Below are 18,412 nucleotides of genomic sequence, written 5' to 3'. Positions count from 1 at the left end.
TCAGAGCCAGCCACAACTCAGCCCTGAGCAAATGATGTCCTCTGTTGAACAAACTACAGGGTTCACAGCTCCACCTTTTAGAACAAGATCTGTGTGCTAGGTATCCCAACAGAGGGGTGACCAAAAATGGGGACATTTAGGAACGGTTTAATTGGTACCATACCATCCACAACTCTTCACAGTGGAAACGGAAAAAAAGCATACCAAACTGAACTGAACCATACCAGACTGCTTAGTGGAAACAGGGCTCAATACTAATGTAAACCCATAAGCTTTAGAACACATCCTAAAGGGGGGCCTTGCACTCTTGTGGCCCAAAAGATGCTCAATATCTTATGAAAAACTTGAAAAAAAGTTCCATATATTTAAGATGTTGGACTGTGGGTCTACTAAAGCAACATATAAAACTCAAATGCCTGGCACTAATTCAAGGATGTACTACTCCAGGCAGTGCTCTGTGCTAGGATCAGTCCTTTCCCATTTCCAACACAGTTACTCAGATCACTTGGTTATAGAAGCGATAAACATACAGAATATACTGTAAATACTCAAACAGTCAAACAGTACGTCATATACTGAAGACTCCCAGGAGTCCTGACACACATAATGTGCAGTTTGAAAAGAGATAATGAGATGTATAATAAGAGCTGCTGAGATTCAAACTTCAACACAAGCATTTTTTTTTTTCTTTTGGAGGACAAATTCAGGGCTACAAAGAATTAACAGGGGCAAGCTACTGAGTCTGTTAATTCAAACTGAACTGAAAACAGTGAACAGTAAGTGGGTCATCCTGAGTCAGTACTGCTTCACTTAGACTGGTTTATACCACATATATATGCAAAGGAGGTGGACATGTTCTTTGAGCATGTGAGTCCATCTTTCAAATGTGGGCAGCCACATTTAGGTAACATATTTCCTATTGTTCAGAAATGACAGTTAAATTTTGTCTTACTATCCAACATGGTATTTTACTTTTCTATCAGCTGCTCCCAGAGGACCCAAGCTGTCAATGAGCCCCGATAAGGCCAAGGTGGGAGACACAGTGCGGATCACTGTCCAGGGCTTCCAGCTGGGACCTTCTGCAGTGAGTTTCCAACTCAGTGGCTCTTTGAACAGGGAATGCTCTGTGAAGTTTATAAAATGTCACCAAAGGGTAGGGGCCATTCCAGGATAAAAGATATGGACAGAATAAAAAAAAAAAAATAGAATATATATATATATATGTATATATATATATATATAATATATATATATATATATATACATATATATATATATATATATATACACACATATATATATATATACATATATATATATATACACTCCTCTGACCACTTTTCAAAGTGTACCACCACAGTTCGAATTGATTTCCTTCCCGGAGTTCCCAGAGTTCCCAGGCAGCAATTGGTTTCACTTCCTTGCTGCCCACTTTCAAAGGGGCAATGTTCAGTCCATCCTGACTGAAATGCTGGGTGTTTGATAGGGGTGGGCGATATGGCTTAAAAGTATCACGATATAGCTGGTTCATATTGATCGATAATGATAATTATCAATCATTATTTTATAACCTTTATAAAATTAGGACCAGGAGAAAATAAATAAATTTCAACATATTTATTTTAAACTCAATAGCTTTCTTCTGATGTCAATCACAGTCATCAGTCAAGGCACACGTAGGAAAATATACTGTCAACACAACCATTAGAAAACATAAATGAACATACACAAGATGGTATAAAAACTACTACTCAATTATTTCCTCGCTATCGGCACTCATTCTTCCTACTCACTCCGTGCTGTGTTGTGTTCAGTGTTGCCAGATCAGAAACAAGCAACCAGTACCAGCAACCAAAATTACTTTACAAACGCATTATATTTACTGCCCTTGAACTCTATCAAACCAACTAGCCGACCAAAAACGTGGAAAGAATAAATGAATGAATGAAAATTAAAGTAAAGAAGTTGCATATAACGAGCCATTTTACTTTCACTGAAACAGTGCTAGTATGCTGAACAAGATCTGAATGATGAGTACATATTTCACACAGAATCTGAATCTGCACACTGCCTTTGAATTGTCCCCCTCTTGAATCTTTTAATCCTCTCTCTTTATACAAATTTTTATTGTATTCTTTCCATATTTCGCCCACTTGTTAGTGAAATAGTTAAAGAACCTACATTAAAAAAGTCTCATTGATTGACCGTCACCTGTGTGTATGCAGAAAAGGAGAGGGGCAGAGGGAGTGGAGCTGTGGAAACATCCTGCAGTCCAACATACTATCATGAGTTTAAATAACTTATTAGATGGATATATATTTAGAGAAAGGCGACGTTTAGAGAGCAAGCCCAAATAAGCAACTCCACTTTAGAAACAAGTCCAAAAAAACACAACCCGCGACTGCCAAATATTTGTAAGCGACTTTACAAAAAACAAGCCCAAGGTCGCGGCTTATAAGCGGACTTGTGTTCACATACAAGGATGGCGCAATCAAACGTGACATTGTTAGCTGTTTGCGTGACACCATTGCTAGGTTACCAGGGAGAAAGTGAGTGTGTTCATGCAACCAACCTTTCACAGCTCTTGGGTTTTTCCCTGACAGAATACAGTAACATTATCGAACGTTATATCGAATGTTTTTTCTATTGACAGCGCATAAGTGTTTATCGTGAGACGATATGTTATCGTTTTATGACAAACCACTAGTGTTTGGGTGCTGCAATATAGCCTATAATAAAATTGTGAGTGCAGTAATACTTACATGTCCTAAACAAGCATGGAGCATCACATGGAATTCGTCTGTATTGTAACCTTACAATAATCACAGTATAAGAATGATTTTGGATGGATTTCTGTTCTTGAGTCTTAAGAGTGTTTTTTTTTTTTTTCACAGTCAATGTGTAGCATGATGTTTTACACAGTTTACACAGAATGTAAATACATGTTTGTTTTGGCTGCTAAAGAAAGCAGTGTGGTGCAGCCTGCAGCAAAACTCCTGAAGAAGAGAGAGGGAGTTTGACTGAGAACACTAGAGATGGATTAGAGAAGCCTACACAGCAATTTTTATTTATATTCAAAAAAATGATTTTTATTTTACCTGGATCAATATCTGTTTTCTTGTGCTGCATTCAGATGCCTTTCAAAAACATTGATCAATTACTACGTTATCAATCACTTATCACTCAGGACACATGCATGTACACACTGCTGAAAGAATTTGGCCATATGCAGCCCAGACCACCTCCAAATATGATCTGAGCGATTGAATCTCAGGAAGCATTGTGTGAATTCATACCTGTACTTAGAAACCCAAGACTCATCTTAATACCAGGTGTAAACAGGGCCTCAGCTCACATTGGGCCTCATTCACTAATATATGCGTGGAAATGTTCTTACTTTGCGCACAAAATAAGTGCGTACGCAAAATCACCGTGGAATTCATAACACCTGCGCACCGGCCAATTTTGTTCTCACCACCTTGCGTATGTGTGTGAATCAGAATCATTCTAAATTGACAGGCGCGTGCTCGCAATTTGTGATTAGCATACTACTACACCCCCATTTCTCCATATAAGCAAACCGCTTGCCTAGAGTTGATTCATGAATGAAGGAAGCGGTTACGCGAGGAGAGAAGTAGTAAATTTCACAGTTTGTTAGAAGCGATGGCGCCGGGTCTTACAGGAATGCCATGGGTCATGGCAAGATTGTGGAGGACACAGCATGCCAGGATGATCTTGCACACCTTCTCAGGCGTATAAAGTAGTTTGCCACCGGCCGTATCTGATCCAAACACATCCAACAGCCCTTAAGCATGCCAAAAGTGCGCTCTACGGCGCGTGTGTGGGCATGTATGTTATTATAGCGCACCTCTTGAGGGGTTTCAGGGTTTGCGTATGTTGTCATCAGCTATGTTTTAAGGCCATATCCCCGGTCACCTAAACAGTAACATTTTAGCATTAACGGAATAGAGACTTACTAAAAATACTAACTAAAAACAATTGAAATAAAAGACTAGAACAAAAGATGCTCACCAACAAGCCACCCACTTCTCACAGCCCCTGCCTCCAAACGCATTCCCACTGTACTGTTTTGCAAAATAAATGAGTCGTGGGTGTCTCCTGGCCAGCGGGCCACAGCATTAAGGATATGGCAGTCGGCATTACAGATCATCTGCACGTTGATGGAGTGATAGTTTTTTCTGTTCCTGTATTGCATTGAGTCAATCGATGGAGCTTTGATGCGCACATGGGTATTGTCTATTGCGCCAATTGTATTTGGCATTCCAGCTATGCCATGGAACCCCCTCTTCACATCTGTCTGATTATGTTCATCATGGGAATTTTCAGGCAATAGTCTTAGGATGCCATTTAATACCCGTGGGATGACACGGCTCAGGGAGGGTTGTGAAATCCCAGCCCGGTCTGCTATTGTGGCACAGGCTGCAATATCCTCTAGCAAGGCTAGATATGCCATCTTAACACTTGCACAGGTGAATCAGAATCGTTTATATACCCTGCATGCCCTTTAACATGCTACCAATTAACCAATTGCCTTTGGCCACAGATGCGTAATTTCATGGCACAAGAAATTGTTGGGAGTGGGTGATCATTATAGGCCAAAACAATTAAATGAAAGCCAAAACTGGAAATGTACATTCATATATATTCCTTTGTAAACTAGGACTGTTGTTATTGTTGAATATTTTAATTGTCACAATGATGAGGGTGAACATGTGTCAATTTCATGGTTATTTAACACATTTGGCCAATATATTAGTAAATTAATGATTTTAAAAAATGTTAATTAAATCTCTTTTTAATGAATGTGGTTTTATAGGCTCTGCATGTACTTAAAAGGCATGTGTTTGCATTTTCTAAGTCAGTTCGGCCTTCCTCATTTGTGCGTACGCATGGTCTGAGGCAGTTCTAAATTTGTTCGCAGAGTAAGAACAAATTCGGGTAAGAAAATATTGATGAATCCCGGATTTGTGCATTAAACGATCGTATGCACAGTTTAAGTGCAGATTTGTGCGTACGCACTGTTTGTGAATGAGGCCCATTGTGACTTGGCCCTACAGCTCTAAGTTCAATCACACCTTTGTGTGTGTGTGTGTATGTGTATCCACAGAGCGAGGTCTTCCCTGAGCCCATATTCACATGGACAAAGGTCAGCGGGCGTCTGCTAGATGGCCGAGAGGAGCATGAGGGAAGGGAACTCATCCTGGAGAGAGTTCCTGCTGAGCTTAATGGCTCCATGTTTCGCTGCACGGCCCAGAATCCTCTGGGCTCTACAGATACCCACACCCGCCTCATCGTGTTTGGTGTGTTTGTGAGGGTATTTGTTATATATTTTATCATTTGTTCAGTGAGCTCATTGTGAATGTTTTTTATTTAATTAATGTGTATTTTTTACAGACAACCCAAGACTGAAGAAAGGAAAAGAACATTTTATTGGTAGGTCATTCTATATCATAGTCAGTTTAGGCATTGTTTCCACTGTTACTGTGGTAACATCCTATTAATGTAATGTATAAACACAGGGTGATCAATTAATCAATTATCAATTGAAAAATTAGTTGTTAAGAAAACCAACAAATTTTTATGAAATATAATTTTATAATTGATATTTTAATGAGAACAGAGTTTTAAAGGACTTCATTCATTCATCATGGTATTTTTTCCAATTACACCGCACTTTCCTGCCACTTTACACTTCATAATGTCACTGTCATGACAGGGGAACTGTCACTGCGCTAACACCTTTCAGCCAATCATGTGCCTCTTGCCTCTTAAGCAATCAAGCTCACCAACTGCAATGAGATTTAGACAGTTACACTGGCATGCAAAATTTCATTTACTGTGAGTAGTAAGAAGTAAGCAAAGAATGATGCAAAAGGCATGAAGGTTATAATATTTTAAGCAAGATTACTTTTTATTTCAATCTTTTCCTGTTTCAAAATAACAAAAAAGGAGAAGTACTCAAAGCAAAAGTTTGGGTATCCTGCATGATCAGTACCTAGTGTAGCGCCCCCTTTGGCACTACACTAGGCTTCTAAACACTTTTTGTAACCAGCTGAGAGCCTTTTAATTCTTGTTTGCAGGATTTTTACCCATGCCTCCTGCAAAAAGCTTCTAGTTCTGTAAGATTCTTGGGCCATCTTGCATGCACTGCTGTTTTGAGGTCTATCCACAGATTTTTTAATGATGTTTAGGTTGGGGGACTGAGAGGGCCATAGTAAAACCTTCAGCTTGCGCCTCTTGAGGTAGTCTATTGTGGAATTTGAGGTGCGTTTAGGATCATTGTCCTCTCTTCGTCTTCAGCTTTTTTACAGATACTGTGATGTTTGCTTCCAGAATTTGCTGCAATTTAACTGAATCCATTCTTCCCTCTACCCATGCCACTGGCTGCAACACAAGCCCAAGGCATGATCAATCCACCCTCTTTTCATAAAATTCTGCACCCTTTTTTCTCCAAACATAGATTTGCTCATTGTGTCCAAAAAGTTCTATTTTAATTTCATCAGTCCACAGGATTTGATTCCAAAAAGCATCAGGCTTGTTTAGATGTTACTTCTGACACTGAATTTTGTGGTGAGGATGAAGGAAAGGTTTTCTTCTGATAACTCTAGCATGAAGGTCATATTTGTACAGGTGTCGCTGCACAGTGGAACAGTGCACCACCACTCCAGAGTCTGATAAACCTTCCTGTAGGTGCAACCCTGCACCTGGAGATTTAAAAAGTAGTTTGTAGCAGTTAGCAGCTAACTCAAAGAAGAGGAAAAGCTACTGAAAGTGTCCACAAACTGGGAGCTCCTTACCCTCCAAGCAGAGGACGAGATCAGCCGCCATATAACAAGGATGCTAAATGATTGTTATTGCCATGTTATGCCATAATGATAATAATAATAATAATAATAATAATAATAATAATACATTTAACATATAGAGTGCTTTTCATGGAACTCAGAGACACTTTACATTACTTAAATATTATTATAAAATAGATTACAGTAAAATACACACAACATCATTCACAAATCAAAAGCTGTTTTGAAAAGATGAGTTTTGATGAGTAATGAGAACTGGGACAGGTCAGTGCAGTCTCAAATGTGTTTAGAGAGAGAGTTCCAGAAGGAAGGGGTGGCTATGGAGAGGGCTCTGTCACCCCAGGTCTGGTGCTTGGTCCTAAGTGGTGGAGTCAGGAGGTTGGATCAGAGGAGCGGAGACTGCAGGAAGGAGTGTGGCGGTGGAGCAGATCAGCGAGGTAGGAGGGGGGCCTGGTTATGGAGGGCTTTATAAGTGATGAGAAGGACTTTGAATTGGATGCATTGTGGGACAGGAAGCCAGTGGAGGTTCTGGAGGATAGGGGTGATGTGATTGCAGGAGCTAGAATGGGTGAGCAGACAGGCAGCAGAGTTCTGGATGTATTGGAGTTAATTTAGGACTTTGGATGATGTACCATAAAGACTGCTGTTAAATCATTCAATTCTGGATGTGATGAAGGCATGAATGAGAGTTTCAGTAGCAGAGGGGGAGAGTGATGGGCAGAGACAAGCTATGTTTATTTCAAATATTTCTATTAGTGCAAAAAGCTTGACATATGTACAGAATATGAAACTGCTTCAGTTTTTATCATAACATGACATGACATAACGTAACATAGGGGGAAGAGAGAGAGGAAAGCAAATAGCCAAACACAAATACCAACAGCAAACAGACAAGACAAAAAATAAACAAAAAACAAAAACACAACATAACATAACAAAAGAAACCCTTTAGACTGCCCAGTCGCCCATCTACCTAGTACTTCTTGTAGTTCTAGAATTTGTATTCATCGTGTGTGTTCTTTGAGAAAAGAAACAAATGGTAACCAAAAATCTTTACAAACGTCTTCAGTTTATCATTTAAGATAAACCTAATTTGCTCTAGGTGGAGCGTATCAGTAAGTTCTGTGATCCACAACTTCACAGGAGGGGTCCTGATTTTTTTCCAAAACGTAAGTATTGGTACTTAGTAGCATTATTAGCCCATAGGAGATAAAGTGTTGTTGAGAAGTAGTCAGCTTTCTAAAAGCTTCCGATCTTCCCAATATAATAATTTCTGGATGTGGTAACAGAGAGAATTTTAGTATAGTGGAAAAGATGCTGAATATTTCGGTCAACCATACCATTGTTGTATTTCTTAGGACAGACTCCCATTGGGCTGAGGTCGGGATACACCCAAGTCCCTCTCCCACTGATGTTTGAGGGAAGCTAGGCTGTCTGAAGAGACGAGGCACAGTAACCCATACACTGTTGAAACTACCCTCGTCCTAAGGCAGTCCCTCTGAGTTTGTGACTTTAAAATTGATCTTAACTGTAAATATGACAAAAAAATCAACATTTCTTGGATTGTACAGCTTTTTTAACTCACTAAAGGGTACCATATCTCCATCCTTCACAATCTGTCCCAACTCATTTATGCCACAGCACTGCCATTTACAGTTTGTCAATGGTCTATCCCCGGCCAGTAGAAGCGGGTTGTTCCATATAGGGCATGAGGGCAAAGATACCCCATCAAAGGCTAAATGTTTTTGTTTAACTACCTCACAGGAAAATTGTATTAAAGGATTGTCCATTTTCAGGGTGATTTTAGAGTGATACCATAATGCTGGTAAAGAGACAGACTTATCATATTCAGACATAATCTACTCTTTGATCCATTTCCAACTGCCAACATCACTCTTGCATGTATAGGTCCATGACTCTCCCAACTTCAGTAACGCCCCTGAACAAAAAGATCAGAAGTAAGTACACATCATAAAACCTAACTTGATAATACAGTAGGCTAACTCTCAAGACTGTGGTTTCAGTAATCCACCCCCAAGACGGAGAATGTACTGTACTGTGTATGTTTTACTTGTAATGTGTGTATGTCCTAATTTTCTGTTAGTTTTCACTCAGTCCTTATGTAAGCTATGTGCTTGTGAAGTCTTCGTGTGAGCAGTGACAGTCACCTCTTACAGCCCAAGACAAATTTCCCACACATGGGACAATAAAGTTAATCTTATCTTATCTCATGACAGAGGAAATCTAAAATCCACCACTTCTTCTTGGTCTCAATCTTTTGTGACTTATTCTGGGTTTCTTATCCCTTCACAAGAAACCAGTAAGTATATTGTTAAATTCTTTAAACCAATAAGAGGGGAATTTAAGTGGTAAAGCTGATATCAGAAATGATATTCTTGGTAAAATATTCATTTTAATCACTTCTGCTCTGCCCCATAATGAAATGGGAAGAACTGTCCATCTCTTAATATCTTCCCTAATTGACTTTAGGAGGTGTGGTCCATTTGAATCAAAAATCTTGTTGTTTATCCCAAGATATTTCATGCCTTGTGATCTCAACTGAAAAGGGGATGTACCAAGATGTGAAGGATAGGTCAGATGGTTTAGAGGAATTGCCTCACTTTTATTAAAATTCATCTTATAACCAGAAAAACTCCTGAATGCATCAGTCAATTTCATCACCTGTGGGACTGACTGAGATGGTTTGGATAACGTTAACAAAACATCATCTGCGAACAGATTGGCTTTAAAATCACATCCCCCAATGTCAATACCAGTAATGTTCTTCTGTGTTCGTATGGCACAAGCCAGAGGTTTGAGGGCCAAATTCAAATTGTTTCTGCTTGAAAAATTGAAATGCTCTACTGATTTTGGCTGAAAGTATCTGGTTCAGTTTGTATGTGTTTGAGTGCAGAAAGTTTGTTATGGTTTTCTATGGATGGATGTGTAACATTCTCTGCATCTAGTTGTTTTATTTGCTTTTCTAGTTCAATTTGTTCTGCCTTCCCGCTCTTATTTTGAGTCACTTGGAATAAGACGATGCAGCCTCTGAGGAAGGCTTTAAAGGTTTCCCAAAGCGGTGCAGGAGAACCTTCAGGAGTGCCGTTCGTCTCGAAGAAGAGTTCCATCTGTAACTTCAAGTATTCACAGAATTTGCTGGTTTCAGTGAGCATTTGAGGGTTAAATCTCCAGTCTGACTGGTTTTTACCCGTTCCCTCCAGCTTTACAGAAAACGAAATAGGGTAGTGGTCTGAGATAATTATGTTGTGATATTTTGGGTTGTAGATATATGGCATGAGTTTGGAGTCGACCAGAAAATAATCTGTTCTTGTGTACACTTTATTGACACCAGAGTAGAAAGAATATGCTTTTCCTGCTGGATTGACAATCCTCCATACATCAAGTATACCTGTGTTGTTTATGTAGGTGTTGAAAGATGTGCTTTTAAATAAGACAAGTAGTGTAGCTTTAAACTTGGTTTAATCACCACCGTGCCGAGGATGCAAACGACCGTGCAAGCATATGTCTGTGTGACAAACTGAATAACAAGTCACGCACATGAGCAGGATGCCAGATTACTTCCTGAAACTACAGCATCCTTAACAGCTCAATATAGACTGTTGTGAACAGTGACTGATCTGCATCCCCTTTCCTTAGTTTACATTCCATATAATAACAAAACTGTCTAATGACATAATAAATGTAGCAGAGCATACTAAAACCAAAAACCAAAATAACTAGTATTCAGCATAGCTGCTCAGTAATTGATATGACATTCAGATAAGGTGAGAAATAAAAAAAAAAAACATTCTGCTTAAAATGTAAATAATATTATCAGTCACGTAACCCAAGCAAATGTACACATAATGAAAACAGGATTAATGTCTCAACATATAGACATACATAAAATATTGACCAGTACACTTAGCTGTCAGCTTTAGTACAAATATGAGTCAATCTGAACAATGTGCATATTTATATTCAACTGACAAGTGTAGTTAGTCTCTGTATTTGGGATTTGGCTTGCTAATACGACCTGAGCGGGTTCTGTATGGACTTTCAGTGGTGTTTGAGGGAAGTTCAGCTAGTGGCATCTCAACCAGCTTAGTGTCCATCATCTCTGGTCTGTTACTTGTGTGAGTGTCACAGTCTTTTGACCTTTGTTTAGTGTCTTGTTGGTCAGTGCCACTTAAAGTGGGCTGTGCTGGGCAGGCTCGACTACAGGCAAGATGTGTCGGCAATTGCTCCTATACATCTTTCCTTCTGAGTGGATGACGTAAGATCTGGGCTCTTTACAGATTTCCCTTACCATGCCTGTGCGGTTGTAACCTTGTGGGGTTTGCAACCCGACAACCTGTCTTTCCATCAATGGCTGAAGTGGCCTGCTTAACTTGTCATAGCACAACTTTTGTGACAGTCTCTTTTTGAGAAGCTGGGCTTTACCTGCTGTGGCTCACACACATGCGGTTCAATCAGCTTGCTTGAGACTGGGAGAGTGGTGCGTGTTTGCCTTGACATCAGTCTCTGTGCAGGTGATCCTAGCTTTGCATCACGTGGCACATTTCTGAGGTTTAGGAGGTTAAGAAAGACATTGGTCCCGTCTCTGTGTGACTTCTCCATGAGTTGTTTAGCACTGCGAACAGCTCTTTCAGCTAACACATTAGATTGAGGATACTCTGGGCTGCTGGTAACATGAGTAAAATCCCACAGAGTAGCAAAGTCTTTGAAGCGCTGGCTTGTGAACTGTCTTGCATTGTCTGATATGAGTGTGTGCAGTGTTCCATGCACTGCAAAGTGCCTCTTGAGTTTTGCAGTGACTGTCTCTGAGGTGAGGTCGTGGAGCAAGTCAATCTCATACCAGCCCGAATATGAGTCCACCAGAACTAAATATTGTTTATTGTGTCAAACAATCAAAGATATCAGTTGCCACAGTTGACCAAGGCAGGTCTGGGATTGGATGCAGCTTGAGTGGTTCTTTCTGCTTGTGTGGTTTTGTGCTGTTACACACAGAGCATGACTGTCTCTTTTTCAATGTCATCTGTTATTGTAGGCCAGAAAATTATGCCTCTTGCTCTCTGTTTTGTAGCTTCTACACCAGGATGTCCTCTGTGCATGATGCTGATATACTCTTTCTGTAGAGAGCACTTGCCTTGTGACCTTTCATAGACACCGTCTTCAATAGTTAGTTCATCCCTGAAAGGAAAATAAGGACGGACAGCATGAGGAAGACTACGCTGTTTGCTGGGCCACTCATGTCTGATGATCACACTGAGTGTCTGCAGGGTTGTGTCTTCAGCTGTGTGTCTCTTTAATTCCTCGAGGCAAGAAGAAGATATGTAGTTGACTGTCATCACATCAAAGTTGTCCTTCTCAGCAGCATGTTGAATTCTAGAACTCCTGGGAGCTTGAGACAGAGTGTCAGCCAGATGCATTTGTTTTCCACTTTTGTAGATGAGTGTGATGCTGTACTTTTGAAGTCTTAACATCATCCTTTGTAGTCTCGCTGGTGCTGCATGTATGGGCTTTTTTAGTATGGTGACCAAGGGCTGGTGGTCTGTTTCTATGGTCACTGGCTTGCCATAGACATAATCGTTGAATTTCGAGCATGCAAAGACCACGGCCAGCAACTCTTTCTCGATCTGTGCATATCGAGTTTCTGTGTCAGTCCATGTCCGTGAAGCATATGCCACAGGTTTTCCTTCCTGCAAACATGCTGCACCAAGCTGATGACACACTAAAATGTAAGTGAATTCCATCAGAGATAAAAAGTCATAATTATACCATTCTCATATGGTTCTAAGAAAACTCAGACCAATCATTGCATTTCGACCGAATCCAGTTGCTAATGGCTAACGTTAGCCTACTGTAGCATAGCCTCTGAAACATTAACGTTATCTTCCTTGTGCATTTCCACTCACTACTAATGTTAACGTTACTATCTAACGTTAGCACTGTAACCTTATTCTAAAACTCATCAGTCATCACTGACTCCGGTTGAGTTTTAAAACTCCGGGGTTGCGGTTGGTCGTAAATATAGACAGTGCAGGCAGTGCGGTTGCACTGGGGCCCATGGGCTGGAGGGGCCCGACTGCCACCTGGAAATACGCCCGTGTTCAAAGAAGAACTCACATTAAAACAAAAATGATGCTTTTCCATACATGCCCTGAATAAGGCAAACCCATCTCCATCATGGTTTTCTGGTTTTGTAAAACAGTGTCAATCTATAACAAATTCTAAACTTATTCTACATAAACTGTTTAAAAAATTAATTTACCAATAAAAAACTATCAAGTTAAACTGACAATTTTGTATTTTCTTTGGTAGATTTGTCTAATACAGATATGTAATGATGATTGCTGTGTAATATGTATGTTAATGTGTCCAATATCAAGTATCTGCAAATGGATGTAACATAAAAGCGGCAGTAAGACATGTGCTTCATAACTTGTAACTAGGGCGTAATAGGGCCCCTCATAATAGCGTGCACTGGGGCCCATCGTAACTACCTTACGCCACTGTGCCAACGCCTACGTCTATCATAGGCGTAATGAGGACGTAATGGAGGAAGGGGGAGTAGGCCTTTGGAGGGAGGCGGGAGTTGTGGATGTTCAAATTTTTTCTAAGTGCTGTGTGAAATGCAAGAAAGGTAAGAGTAGCTTCAAATGTTCCATCTTACTTGGTTAAATTGTGTTATTATGTTAAGTCTGGGCAACCCCTCTCCCCCCTCCCACCCACCTCCCATAACTACACACAGATTCCCAGAAAACAATGAAAAAGTACTGAGGTAATCAGGATACAAATAAAATTGAAGCTGCAAGCAGCGTTGGGTGGGACCTCAGACTCCCGCCGTTTCGGTCTCCAGCTCACGTAGACAGTTAAAGAAAAAGAGATTTTAGACCCCTCTCCACTCTAGCGCACAGCTGACAGTTTCTCCACATTTGCTCATCTTAATTTCAGAGGCACTAGCTCACTTCCTGTTGGATTTATGTCAGGGGTGTCAGTGTGTGATTTGTAGGTGCTGATTAGATGAACAAGCCAGTTTTGGTTTAATCTTTGTCCGACATTCCTACAGGCCGCAGTGGCCTTATGGTGTGTCTAGGTGGTGCTAGAGAGCAAATTTTGGCACTTTTGGGGTTATTTTTTTCATTTGATCAAATTTTTCACCAGTCCTGACATGTGTGCCAATTTTGGTGAGGATTTGAGCATGTTTAGGGGGTCGAATTTTGTTTGTTTGTTTTTTTGCGCACCAATGGGCCCCATATCATGCAGTAGGTGCCCTTTTCCTTTTCGCCCCTGCTCTTCAAATATCCTGAGTCCGTCACTGAGAGGGAGAGAAAAGCTGTGAGAGACCAGGCAGATGGAGATGGCTTTAAAATGTGTCGAACTCCTCCCTTTTATTCCCAAACCGTGGGTCCAATCATCAATCTGAGCGACTAATGTTGATAAAAGACTCGACTTGACTTTGTATTCATGACTTGAGACAAATGACTCGAAAGGACTTGGCTTTAATTCAATATTAAAGGTACGCTAAGCACCACTGGGCGTCACTTCTGTTTACAGTGTTATCAAACACAACTAGCTTGCCCACCCCCCCTCGTCCTCCGTGACTCTGTCATGAACGCGCAATAGCTGCAAGTTACCCTGGATTTACACACCTGTTCAAGGGATAGTGCACCCAACATGAAAATTCAGCCATTATCTACTCACCCTCATGCTGATGGAGGCTCAGATAAAGTTTTAGAGTCCTCACAACACTTCAAGTGGAGACGGGGTAGCAACACAACTCAAACTAATGGAGGCTCACGGCGCCCCCCGAAAGGCAAATCCTGTCAGTTGTGGGTTGAACGGGGGTCACAGACAGAAATATGGCGGAGCACTATGGCCACTGCAAGATGACCGTTTACTGGCGACTGAGAAGCCTGCCTCCAGGTCCAATAATTTCCTCTTCGTTGGTGTCATGCTCCACAGTGACTGTTAGCACCCAGCCCACTGTGGGTCTATTAGGGAATGTACTAAAATATACCAACCAGGCTGCATGATATGTGTGGTTTATGCACTGATAAGGGACTGTTCTTAACTTATCAGAGGAGGAGGGTGGCTGGTTGATTTTTATTTTATTTATTTTATTTTATTTTGATCCCCCCTGTAGCCACAAATATTTTTCCTTGAGCTTTTCGAAGTGACTGGTGGAAAATGCATGGCCCTTCACCATGAATTTGATTTTTAAAATTTAGCTGAGTTCATCTGATGAACTCAGCTAAGCGTGCCAGGCAACCCAACTACAAAAGCCAGTGGACTAAAGACATCCTTTGTGTCTAATAGTAGAGCAGTAGGCCCAATGTAGCCCTGTGTGTGTGCTGGGCCCTTACCACACACATAATGGAGGAGAGGGTGGCTCCAGAGGAGCCTTTGTATTTTGTTGTTTTCCTATTAAATGTGTTATTTAAAATTTTCACTGCGCTCCTGAATTTCTTTCTGTGCTGCTAACCTTTTTCACTAGGAGCACATGTGCACCTAGTGAAAAAGGTTAGCGTAGAGCCCTGTTTGAACTCTGCTTTTAGCCTCATTGTAGCCTGTAGCTCTAACTGCCTCTCTGGGCACCGTGTTCACGTGTGCGCGCTTGCGCGAGACCGTGAGACATGGGCACCGCGTTCATGTGTGTGTGCTTGCTTTTGCTGGTCTCCTGCTGGCTGGTTGGTGTAGCCTGGACCCAAATGTTTTTTTTGCCATTTGCAGAGCCTGGGCTGCCTACAGAGACCGGACTTTTTCACAGCATATTCAGAGGACATGTAGCTAGCTGATTGTGAGGAGATGTTTGCTGTATGTGACATATGAATTGACTTGTGACTTGCTTGACCTGAGCAATGACTCGACTCGATTTGCTTGACTTATAGCAGGGACTTGACTTGACTTGCTTGATTCTCACCACAACTAACTTGGGACTTGCTTGAGACTTGAAGGTAAAGACTTGAGACTTGCTTGTGACTTGCACATGTGTGACTTTCCCCCATGTCTACAGGAGAGAGATACACTCGTCCCGAACGCAGTCATATAGGTTTCATGTTTGTGGAGTCAAAAATGCCATCTTGGTTGCAAGTTTAAGATGGGGCCCCAATTCATGCAGTAGGTGCCCTTTTTTCCTTTTTGTCTCTGCCCTTCAAATATCCTGAGTCCACAGTTGTGTGAGAGCAGGCAGTTGGAGATGGCCCTTAAAATGTCTTAAACTCCTCCCTGTTATTCCCAAACTGTGGGTCCAATTGTCAATCTGAGAGTGCCAGCAGAGAGACACACTTGTCCCGAACGCAGACATATAGGTTTCATATTTGTGGAGTCAAAAATGCGATCTTGGTCGCAAGTTTAAGATATCTAGCTCACAGCTGACACATTTGCTCATGTTACTTTCAGAGGCACTAGCTCACTTCCTGATGGATTTAGGTCAGGGGTGTCAGCACGTGATTTGTAGGTCTCGATGAGATGAACAAGCCAGTTTTGGTTTGATCTTTCTATGACATTCCTACGGGCCGCAGTGGCCACTTTAGCGTGTCTAGGTGGCGCTAGTGAGCCCATTTTGGCACTTTTGGGCTTAATTTTTTCATTGGATCAAGTTGTTCGCCAGTCCTGACATGCATGCCAGTATTGGTGAGTTTTTGAGCATGTTTAGGGGGCCAAATTTGTATTTTTGCGCACCAGTGGGGCCCCAAGCCGAACATGCCAGTTTTGGCATGTTTAGGGGGTCAAATTCCAGCTCAAAGAGGCGGCGGAAAGAATAATAATTATAATAAACGTACCTCTGCCTTCAGCCGAGGTCCCTAATAATAGTAAAGGCCCACAAAACCTCAGAACAGTAGACTAAAAGCAACCTTTCCATACAATTAACTTCTAATACTATTATTAACTAAGTAACTCTGCAACTTTAATGTATTTGTGCAAATCATCTCAGACCAAAGTTGTCCCTTTAATCGAGTACCTTGAAATTTAACTACATCATGAGGGAAGTAAGAGTATTGAGTATCTAGTAGTAGTATTTTAAGTGTCAAAAAACATAACCAAATATGAATTCTATGGGCATAAGCCTCATAACAGTTAGCTCTCAGTCAGTTGTGGATTTACCATGTGCACTACGGAGGGTCTGAGACGGACATAGTCCCGTATTTTCATAATACATATCCCGTGGCGGCTCTAGCAATGCTCTCGCCGTACTGGAATGTCTCTTTAGGGTCAACGAAGAGGGAGTCAGAACCATCGTACGTGACTCAGAGTTTGGCCGGTCCAAATTTGACCACTGGTATGTCTCTCAGTATTCCTCTGGTTTTGGAAAAAAGTGCCCATTGTTTGACAATTTCTGGGGGGAAATCTCAGAAGATCTGTATCCATTGTCCTTGGTAAGACAGGTCCCAATCTTTTGTCACTTTGCGGAGGATTTCTTCCAAAATATGGCAGTGATGCGCTTGCAGGATAAGATGTCGCAAGGTGTGCTGTCCTCAGTGCCCTGTGTGCTCAATCGAGCATGGGCTTCTCATCCAGTGCGAGTGTGTCCTGAAGTAGTTTAGCTGTGAAGTCCCGGATGTTTTGACCATGTTTTTTGCTTTCTTTCACTCTGGTTATTCTCAGATTTTGATACTTTGAGCGCCCCTCCAGATCCAGACATCTTTCTGACAGTTTTGTCACCAAGCCGGAGATGCGTTCCACTTCGGCTTTCAGCTCGTTTGTAGCATCAGAGTTAGCTGTAGCCGCTAGCTCTAGCTCTTGAATGGTTTTACAGTGAGTGTGTCAGGTAGCCTGAAGGGTTTCTAGCTTGCTGTTGATACCAGCCTCCAGTCTTATAATTTCCCCTCTCAGAGTGGCAGTGACCTCCTCAATATGGGAGTCGATTTTGGCACATATTTCCTGTTTCACTGCGGAGAGCTCCAGACGGAGGAGTTCAATAGCTTGTAGAACCGACGTATCGTTAGCTTTCTCTTCGTGTGGCTGTTTCTCAGGTGAGCCCAGGTCCTGGGTGAGGCCTTCATCTCCGTCTCTTCTCCTTTTTCAGTTTGGGTGGTATTGTGAGCTATTAACGTTGGTGCTGAAGTTTTGTCTGTTTTTTCTCGTATTTGGTACAGTAATAGACAGTTCTCGTTCTGCTTGTAACTTATTTACTCAGCTACTTAACCGTGCATCCTAGCTCTCCATAGCGCCACCTGGAAGTCCACGAGCTATGTTTTTTAGGTGGAAGGAGGCAGTACTGGTGATTTGATTGACATGACTTTTTTGTTTAGAAAGCGCTGCCAGAAGTGTATGTTTTATGTCATACTAGGGGCCAAAGCTGTTGTGTTATACCTCATGTCAAACCTGTCTTGCCTGTCACACCTGTCATGCCTGTCACGTGCCTCTTTTGTTTCCAGAATGCTGGTATACTATCTAAAGGCACACTTTAGATAGAGTGGCCTGAGTGGTTGTTTGTTTCTGTGTAGAAATGCAAAGGCGGTGTAATCAAGGGTCTTCAGCATTGCAGTCAGGAACACAAAGCATTACATTTGTTCTAATAGTGTAAAACAGAAAAGTTTACATTATTCCAAAAACTACAGGGGGACAGCCCTGCGAGA

At 41.4% G+C, this 18,412-nt stretch overlaps 1 protein-coding gene across 1 annotated transcript in view; it reads left to right on the top strand.

Annotated features, from left to right (window-relative positions):
- Nucleotides 1-18,412, top strand: part of LOC125892003 (immunoglobulin superfamily member 21-like) — a 437,371-nt gene that overhangs the window by 119,422 nt on the left and 299,537 nt on the right. The window contains exons 7-9 of the mRNA XM_049581701.1: nt 984-1,084; nt 5,129-5,321; nt 5,416-5,454. Of these exons, the coding sequence (XP_049437658.1) occupies nt 984-1,084; nt 5,129-5,321; nt 5,416-5,454 (333 nt within the window). The remainder of the gene's footprint in view (nt 1-983; nt 1,085-5,128; nt 5,322-5,415; nt 5,455-18,412) is intronic.

The sequence above is a fragment of the Epinephelus fuscoguttatus genome, linkage group LG7 (assembly GCF_011397635.1).
Source record: "Epinephelus fuscoguttatus linkage group LG7, E.fuscoguttatus.final_Chr_v1".
In the NCBI taxonomy this organism is placed as follows: domain Eukaryota; kingdom Metazoa; phylum Chordata; class Actinopteri; order Perciformes; family Serranidae; genus Epinephelus; species Epinephelus fuscoguttatus.
The sequence above is the reverse complement of the archived record's forward strand: the minus strand, read 5'-3'. Positions and strand labels throughout refer to the sequence as shown.